At 37.8% G+C, this 9,287-nt stretch overlaps 2 protein-coding genes across 3 annotated transcripts; one reads left to right on the top strand and one right to left on the bottom strand.

Moving 5' to 3' along the window:
- The first annotated feature begins 600 nt into the window (after window positions 1–600).
- On the top strand, window positions 601–6,266 carry Ranbp21 (exportin-5-like protein Ranbp21). The gene is made up of 18 exons (XM_066389548.1): window positions 601–680; window positions 826–1,354; window positions 1,419–1,599; window positions 1,649–1,920; window positions 2,162–2,335; window positions 2,388–2,599; window positions 2,651–2,812; window positions 2,867–3,195; window positions 3,250–3,399; window positions 3,454–3,714; window positions 3,767–3,979; window positions 4,033–4,223; window positions 4,279–4,402; window positions 4,870–5,142; window positions 5,193–5,320; window positions 5,371–5,538; window positions 5,594–5,725; window positions 5,780–6,266. The coding sequence occupies exons 2-18, from the start codon at window positions 857–859 to the stop codon at window positions 5,906–5,908; spliced, it is 3,597 nt and encodes a 1,198-aa protein (XP_066245645.1). The 5' UTR covers window positions 601–680; window positions 826–856; the 3' UTR covers window positions 5,909–6,266.
- A 191-nt stretch (window positions 6,267–6,457) lies between these two features.
- On the bottom strand, window positions 6,458–7,388 carry LOC136408254 (uncharacterized). Of its 2 annotated transcripts, XM_066389128.1 has the most exons (4): window positions 7,309–7,388; window positions 6,989–7,223; window positions 6,806–6,936; window positions 6,458–6,749 (listed from the first exon to the last, which is right to left on the bottom strand). In XM_066389128.1, the coding sequence occupies exons 2-4, from the start codon at window positions 7,059–7,061 to the stop codon at window positions 6,501–6,503; spliced, it is 453 nt and encodes a 150-aa protein (XP_066245225.1). In that variant the 5' UTR covers window positions 7,062–7,223; window positions 7,309–7,388; the 3' UTR covers window positions 6,458–6,500. The 2 variants fall into 2 exon arrangements, with proteins under 2 accessions (XP_066245225.1, XP_066245224.1); XM_066389127.1 differs by lacking the exon at window positions 7,309–7,388 and having other exon boundaries at window positions 6,989–7,279.
- Window positions 7,389–9,287: the final 1,899 nt, after the last annotated feature.

Here is a 9,287-nt window from a genome sequence, read left to right as displayed (position 1 = left end):
CAAGAATCGAGGATATTTTTGTTTATTCTGGTATACTTAGCAATATTCTTTTCAATTCTTAACTCTGAACTTCAGATAAACTAATGGATTTTCAGAAATAAAAATCTTAAATTATTTACCTCTATCAGATAATTTTAAAAACTTATGTATTTTTCTTACACCGGCACAACTTCTGTTCAATGCGCTAAGCAGTACTGGAAGTCGCTGTATAATATTTATTTGTACTGTTTCATTGAGGTAATTTAAAAAGTACAAGTTATTTATCAAAATTTTATGAGCTTTTTAGGATATATAATATATGAGGTTTTAGTTAAAGTTTTAAAAAACCACCTCAGAGCAACTCCGGTCTGACAGCAAATCTTCAAGATTATTTTAATTTTAATTATTATTTTTCTTATTTTCTAATTTTGAATAAGTATTCAGCGACATTCCAAATTTGTCCTCACATTGTGCGAGTGTTTAAAAGTTGCAAGTTACCAAACTGCTCTATCACCAATGTTGCCAGTTCATTGCTTGCCTAGTGTAATAACCCATGTCGTCATATACTTCGGCACGCCAGAGAGCGCTGTTGCCGCCGGCAACAGTCAATCAAAAACAAGAAATAGCTATCCCTCATTCAGGATCAGCCTAAATCATTAACAAATATTTTACTAAATAATGCTTTAAAGGACTCATTAATAGTAAGTGAATAAACCTCATTAACCCCATTACTGATAAACCTACCCACGACTAAAATATTTTTCTCAAATACTTAAAGTGCTTACCTCAAAATACAAAAGTTTCTATCATTCCGCACATGTGTTAACAATGTTTTGGTTCTTTTAGGGGCTGTTTCCTTATAAGATCCCCTCAAAGAATGGCTGGTGCGGACGTCACTGCTTTAGCGGGCGATTTAGCAAGAGCAGTGGAGCTCACCATGAGCCCCAATGCCTCCCAAGCTGATCGTCTAAAGGCTTACCAGGCGTGTGAGAGTTTCAAGGAGACTTCTCCCTTGTGTGCTGAAGCAGGGCTCTTCTTGGCTGCAAACACTCAGAATTCTCTCATTGCCAGACATTTTGGCCTGCAGCTAATGGAGCACACAGTGAAATACCGCTGGACGCAAATTAGTCAACAAGAGAAAATATTCATAAAAGAGAATTCAATGAAACTTCTTGCGGCTGGTGGTATTAGTGAAGAACCTCACATGAAGGATGCTCTAAGTAGAGTTATTGTTGAGATGGTGAAGAGAGAGTGGCCCCAACAATGGCCTAGTCTTTTAAATGAACTCTCAGATGCTTGTGCTTGTGGGGAGACTCAAACTGAGCTTGTTCTGCTTGTATTTCTAAGGCTAGTTGAGGATGTAGCCTTACTTCAAGTAAGTGCTTTATTAAAGTAGTTCTATAATTGTCACATTCAGAATTAATTAAATTATTTGCTAGACCTTAGAATCCAATCAACGACGCAAGGATATCTATCATGCTCTAACAGCTAACATGTCGATAATTTTTGACTTTTTCCTACGCCTTATTGAATTACATGTCAGTCAACTCAGAGCTTCTAATGGTCTTAAGTCTGGAGCCCATACTAGAGTGGTCCAAGTTGTACTTTTAACCCTCACAGGTTAATAAATCATTCAAATAAACATAAATTTACTAATTGTTTTGTTCAGGTTTTGTAGAGTGGGTTTCCATGCAACATATCTTAGCTCAGAATGGAAGGCTATTGCAAATTCTGTGTCTTTTGTTGAATGACACTGCTTTTCAGTATTCAGCAGCAGTATGTTTATCTCATATTCTGAACCGAAAAGGCAAAATTGAGGAAAGAAAACCATTGATGATGTTATTCAATACTGAAGCCTTGCAATGCATTGTGTCAGTGGCCAAAAATCCAGGCTCTGTGACTGATGAACAGTTTTATCTGTTTAAGAAGAAGTTAATTCAGGTAGTAGCACTTTCAAATATCAGGATTTTAAGATTTGTGAATGTTTTAAGCAGGATTCATAAACTATTAAATTTAGATTGGGCATTGATTTTGACACTGAAAGATGAACACTAATAAATCTACTCATCCCATTTATATATCACTGGGATTTGAAGTTGCCACTGGGCTGAGAAGAATCCCCATAGAAGATAAACATTTCCAGCTTTTCTCTGCAAAATTTACATATGTAGTTCATTTTAAGGTTCTCGGAGGATTGACCACACAACTATGCACCCTCTACTCCAAGGATCCTACATTCAGACCTATCAACTTCTCCTTATTTCTAGAAGCAATTTTGGCCTACAGTACTCACCCCAGTTTGGTTCTGGCTCATTTGGCAAATCCTCTGTGGAATATGATGTTAAAGCATGAGCAGGTAAATTGTTCAATGAAATTTATGAATTTTTCTGATCTTCAAATATCCCTAGGTATCACGGGATCCAATTTTCCTCTCATGTATTCCTCAGTGGGTGCAATGCACTGCCCAAAAGATTATAAAATTTAATTATCCAGTAGGAAAAAGTCCCACTAGCACTGACATCACTGAGACAGTTGCATATGCAAAAGTGGATTTTGATAGTGAAGAAGAGTTTGCGGCCTATTTTTATCGCTGTCGTTCAGATCTTTTGGATTCATTTAGGTAAAACTTTCATCCCCAGTGTTGATTTATTTTAATTTATCAATATTTCAGGCAAGCAACTATAGTGGCCCCATTAGTGACTTTCAATTATCTGGAGCAGTGGCTATTAAAATGCCTTTCAGTGCCAAATACCACCTACAATATAACTTTTTCTGATCCGTTTTATCAGGAATGGGAGGCTTTGGCGAATTTCATTGAAAGCGTTTTAAGCAGGTATGTACTTAATACTAAATATATCACTTATTACATAATAGTTGTTCTATTCAGAGTACTGCAAAATCCAGAAAGGCCTCCAATAACAGTCGGCTTGAGACTGTTACAAATGTGCCTGACATATCATCCAGTAAATCCGTTAATTATTTCCACATTGCTGACTTGCATTTCTGCCCTATTTGTTTTCCTGAGCATGTCCACTGGTCAAATGGCGCCGGCAGCAAATTCAGTGGCCGCATCAGGTGCCGCCCTTTTGCCACAAGTGTTAGAAAAAATATTCGCCACTCTTGTATATTTGCCTGATGGCGAGAATAAGGGTGCAAACAGGTCTAAGCATTTGAAAAATTTGCGCAAGCACGCGTCGTCTTTGATTGTCAAAATTGGTTTGTAATTTTGTGGAGATTATTAAATGGTTTTAGTTATAGGGGAGTTTTTAGGAAATAAATATCCTTTGCTGTTATTGCCAGTGTTTGATCAAATCAAGGCAACAGTGGAGAATTTGTCTTTGCCTGATTCTCCAGCCTGCCTGAGCAACTTTGAAAAAGTTACTTTATTGGAAGCTTTACTTTTGATTTCTAATCATTTTGGTCAGTATAGTTTTTCAGTGGTTTCCAAGTATAAAAAATATTAAATTGTTTCAGGCGATTATGAGAGGCAAAGTACGTTTGCAAGAGAAATTTTGCGAGAAGCAAATGCGCAGTTTCTTGCTATAGTAAATGCAGGAGCTTTAAAAGGGGCTGCCGAATTCATATCTTTTATCGGTCTTGACAAACCTCCATCCGCAGAAACTACTAATAATATTTGTGGCCAAAACAGGAACAACCTGATTTTTAGTGTAAATCTCGTTTTGGGGGCCATTAAACGATGCTCCTGGCCAGACGATCCTGAAAGGGCTACTAGAGGTATTTTTTTGTGTTAAGTTCTTCAGAAAATACTAATATCAATATTTTTTAGGAGGTTTTGTAGTATCTTTGACCGAATCAGGAAATCCGGTTTGTCGGAATCCTGCTGCCCCTCACGTCGTGCCTCTTCTCCCACACATTTTGTCCCTTATCAAAATTTTCAATGAAATGTTTATTCCGGAAGTTCAAGCTCGCATTCATGACAGTTATAAAGGTTGTTTGGCCATGACTGAGGTGGAAAAGGCTGTTTTATTAGGTGTAGTAGGTAAGTCAAATACTTCTGTATTAACTGTTATAGCTCCAATAAAGCTTTCCAAGGTCACAACAGCGAAAACAGTGATAACCCCACAATCCAAGGCCCCTTGGAGAGAATGCAATGTTTCCTTACTAGTCTTCATGAGAGCTGCTACCATATGGTTGGCTCTATGGGGCCTTCCCTCGGCAGAGACTTGTACAATATTCCAGATCTAGCTTTAGCAATTATTAATAGCATTTTGTCGTGTCTGCAAGTGAGTAATGCTTTCATAATAGCAGTGTTTTTTTAGTTATTTTTTTAATTTTTAGTGCATACCAGACCATAGACTGAGGCCCATTATCAGGGTGTTTTTAAAATCCTTCATATACTCATGTCCCACTCCACATTATGATGTGGTAGTGTTGCCGGTTATAGCTCACATGGCTCCAATATGTAAGTTGGTCAATATACAGGATGTCTAAAAATTATTGATAGATGTATTGGAACTCCTGAATATTTTCATATAGTTACTTTAACTTGCCACATCCAACTTTAATGGTGTAGATGCCGTTTTAACAACATCTCTAATTTCTAAACTTAACTCAAAGTATATTTTGAATAACTCAGTTTAAAATTTAGTACCGTCACTGGAAGACTCATACTTACATTTTAAAATGAACCACCTTAAATTTCCTTAGATTTTATTAAAAGGCTAGTTGGAGGAAAACGCGTATATTAAGATTTGAAGGAGGATGTTTAAAAATACGTTTCAAAAAATTTTATGATTCACCCCCTAACTCCAAATTAATGTCACTTTAAAACGTCAAATAAATACCCACTTTAAGTGAGTCCAACGGGCCAATTGCCGATAACGGTCTCTATTATCATATAATTGTAGTAGTAATTTTTTATGTATGCAGATTTGAACAAATTGCATGGCAATTGGCAACGAGTGATAGAATTTAGGAATCGCGAAGTGCAGGAAGATGATGCAGACACAAAGGAAGTTCTTGAAGATTATTTAACTAGAGCCCTCACGAGGGAATACTTGGACTTGCTTAAAGTAGGTCTAGTAGGCGGTGGCCTCATTCCTGAAGGTAGCTCGGCGACTATGGAAACCGAGGAGTTAAGTAATTCTCCCACTCCACCTTCCACACGGTCCAATTTAACTGCAGAAGTAATCTCTGATTTAGGTAAGTTAAAGAAGTGTTGTAATTTTGCATTAATTTGTCTATCGATTTAGGTTTGATATTGTTGAGGAATGATAAAACCTGCCAGTCGATTGTACTGACTGTACTGGGAGCGTTGAGCTGGATTGATAGCACCGCATCGTTTAAAGCTACTCAACTGACTGGGCCTATAGTACGACAGGTAAGCGAGAATTATTAGATGAATTAAGTTATAAATAAAGTATTAATTAGTTGACAATCGACGCTTCTTTGACTGGAGAAATGGCCACACATATTATGGCCGGTGTCTTGAATGCACTAATTTTACACGGACAGCACGAAGCTAATCAGAGTTCTTTGCTAACTTTAGGCGCTCAAGTGTACGAAATGCTGCGGCCTTCATTTGTCGAAGTCTTAGGGGTAATCTGACGATAACAATTTAAAATGTTTTTTTTTTATCTAAAAATGACTACAGATGATGCAGCAAATCCCTGGAGTCAATCCCGTAGACTTGCAAAAGTTGGATGAACGAATTTCCGGAAGCACCAGCAAGGGCAATAAAGTGGAAAAGGTCAAAAAAGACTTGTTTAAGAAACTGACAGGGAATGTTAGTTTTAATTGCTTTTTGTTATTTTGTATTTTTTATTTATTTGCTTTACAGCTGATAGGTAAAAGTATGGGACAATTGTTCAAGAAAGAAGTGAAAATCAACAATCTGCCTCAGATATCCATCGCCAAAAAGGAACTTAAAGAGACGGTTCCGGACTTGCGAAGCATTTATGGCAGTTAGTAATGAAATTTTTTTTCGAGTAAATTAGCCTGCATTCAAATTAATTTATTGTGAAAAAAGGGCATCCTGAAAGTGCTTGGGGAGACTGATTTTGGTGTATTTTTGTTTACATTCAAATCAAGTACTTTTCAGGAGGCCTGGAGTTGCATCGAAGTAACGTTCTGATCTTTGTTGTCGCCGATTAGAATTTTTTTCTATAGATATATTGGGTTCATGTGAAAGTAATTCTTTTTCAATTAAATCAGCCTCCATTGAAATTTAAGGAGCAACAATATTTGAATATGTATATATTTTTGTTTTTACATTATTGTAAATCAATTTGTTTGGCTTTATTAATTTAATAAAAAATCGATACTGAGTTAAGAGTATAATTTCTTAACTAAACCTTTATGCGTTTATTCTAAGAGTTTTCATGTAAGGCCATGATTAGTAGGAGACTGTGACAAACTGGTCTTTTACCATTTTGAGGGTATTTACTCAGAAGTATTTTGAAGAGAAAATAATAACCAAAGGAACTTTAAGGGGGTAAATGAATTTTATTTTCCGGTAATTTCGGAAATTCCCCAGGAAAATGGTTATTACAAAAGCACAACTACACAAAAACTAATGTAATTTCCCGGTTAACACCCCCGTCGTAGCTATCTATTTCGGTTCTGACACAGATATCAGCCCTAGAGTACCCCTGGCCGATCAAATCATATGAGCTATCCCTGACTTCCAGCCTAATTCGATGCCCATAGTGCTTGTTAAGCTCTGGAATACATATCTTGGTCCCATAAGGGATCCCCAGTCTGTCGTCCATACTTATCGTAACGTATTCACTCCTATTATCCAGGTAGTCCTATGGAGGTGCAGAGGAGGTTATTTCCCAGCTTAGGTTTCTGAGTTAAATCTTACTTGTAAAGTCTTTAGTTTCTTTCCTCTTTTGTCTTCATAGGCAAATCCGTGGTCTGAGTCGGAATAATCTGGGTAATATGCTGTTAAAGTTACGTTTTTAAAGGTTTTCCCTTTGCAGTTTAGATCATAGTCTGAAATGAAAGTTTCGGCGATTTTCGAAGAAAGGCCACATCTGCTACTCACCGTCATCAAATAGGGCCGATGAACGGCCCAAAAACAAACACAATAAGATATATACCGAAATTTCAACATGCATTTTAAGGAAATAGCTGATTTGTGAAGTGAGTTGCGACTCGGGCAATCAAACATGTAATTCATGTATTGAAACGTATGCGAGAGGATTTTGCATGTATCAGCGAAACAATCTTTGATGTCGAAACGCGGTCAGTCAATAAAAATCGGAAGGGACGTTGGTCAGCTGAAATAAATTATTGTGAAAATGAAATTCATAAGATTCTGCACCTACTTCCCCAAATAATTGGTTGCAGCAGAATAACTTTTACCTGATTCGTTACGCCAACCTTCTGCCTCTCTTTAACCAGATGTTTATAAATTGATAATTGTTATGCGTTTTATTAAGTCGTTGAATGGCTATTTTTCGCTGAAAACCTCATAAGGCGTACATTTTCAGATACAGAACTCCCTTCATCCCGCTCCTCTGTGAACAACCCCATGACTAGGGCAAAAAAACTAGATTAATATGGGCAATCCAGTTCCTAATTAAGCCCATAATTAACTAAAAATCCAGCCACTGTAACAAATTTAACACATTTGAAGCTCATTTCTTTCATCTTCACCTCATGCGTGAAAGTCCATTTTTGATTCAAAACAATTGATTTAAGTATAAATAAAAGTTTTCAACCGTTCTTACGCTATTTGTTACTCAGTGGCCTCAGTACTAAGAAAGAAATGATAATGAAGATACTTCCTCCTTTATTGGGGTTTTTTTATATGCTGGTAAGTTTCGTTAAGCCTCTTATGGGCTCTATCCTAATCACGTGCAATTTAAGATTTCAATTTCCATCACGTTCGCTTATGCGATCGACCCCCTTGAAGGCGAAATAAGGCCCCTGCAGAGCTATGTCGTTAGTGCCAATTATGGAGTGCAGTCCTCAAATTCATCTCTAGAGCCTTCAGCATCCGGCTCTTCCTGGAGAGAAAGTCGTCACTATCCAGGAAGACATTTCCCCACCAAAAATCCCAGTCTGGAAGTGATATATGGCACTAGGAATCCCCACTCGATGAACGCTACTGGACGAAACCCACAATCTTCAATGGATCGCACTAATGACCAAGTCCAGGCTGCTTCTACGTATGAGGTAAACGAAATCTTGGACGACATCCACAAGCCATCTGTGGCAGATTTGCAGGGGATTATTAGCAAACTCATCAAGGAGAATACGAAAGTGCATCAAGTAGTTAAAGTGCCTGCAGTGTATGAAATTCATCTGCAAGAAGAGAAGCCCAGTGATAACTTTAAGAACTTCAAAGCGCCTTCCTCTGGGCGTAATACTTATTGGAAGCAGCAGTCTTTTCGCGGCACAAGAAAACCGTACTGGAAGCCGCATTACTCTCAAGTTCAAAAAATTCGGCCTCAATATCATAATTGGGGTGGCAGGAAGGCCACGAAGACCTGGAACTTGCCCTCGAAAATCAAGTATTTCGACAAGCAATATCCGATACAGGGAAAATACTCTCATCCAAAACCCTTTAGCATTGAAAATAATCAAATCAACACAATTCCGTTGAGCAGCTGGAATATATATTCTCATCAATTTCAACCGTCGTACAGCAGCGTGAGCGTCCCTATGACCCCAGGGAGTACTGCTGTAAGTTTCATTAGCAACAGCAACAATTACGAAAACTATGGGGATGCCGTGGACCTCAGCTTGTATTATGCAAAGAAGAAGGAGCTTGAAAATGAGGGTTACATAGGGCAGAATATTGGACAAAGACGTAATGTGGAATCTCAAGTATATAAGACCAAAAATAGAAGCCATCCAGATAGGCAGTATTTGCCTTTTTACGGTTTTAACTATGTTATTCATGTTAGAGAGAAGAGTAGCTAAAGAGGTCATTGTATAAAGAATTACCGACACGAGTTTGCCTCTAGATTCGGTTTATGGTCAAAACAGTGTGACGAATCTAGTCAATAAACCGAGTTTGAAGATAAAAGCTAAGTGAAGCAGGTCCAAGGTTACAAGGCCCTAAAGTCACGCAGATCCAATAAACTTGGGTCTGTCGACGCCATCAGGCCATTGTGCATTTTAGCCCAACATTAGAGACCCTGCCACTAATTTAGATTTAGGAAAATAAGATGCATAAAGTCGCAAAATATATTTTATTACCTCAGCTGATGCCATTTATTTGCCTACCTGTAGTAATTTAGGGTACCGTCTTCCGAAAATAACGGAAAGAGACGTCCCTAAACCTTGGCAATTTCAAGCTTTTACCTTCATTTTGGGTTTGACTTTCCTGACCT

The sequence above is a fragment of the Euwallacea similis genome, chromosome 4 (genome assembly GCF_039881205.1).
Source record: "Euwallacea similis isolate ESF13 chromosome 4, ESF131.1, whole genome shotgun sequence".
Classification (NCBI taxonomy): Eukaryota; Metazoa; Arthropoda; class Insecta; order Coleoptera; family Curculionidae; genus Euwallacea; species Euwallacea similis.
The sequence above is the reverse complement of the archived record's forward strand: the minus strand, read 5'-3'. Positions and strand labels throughout refer to the sequence as shown.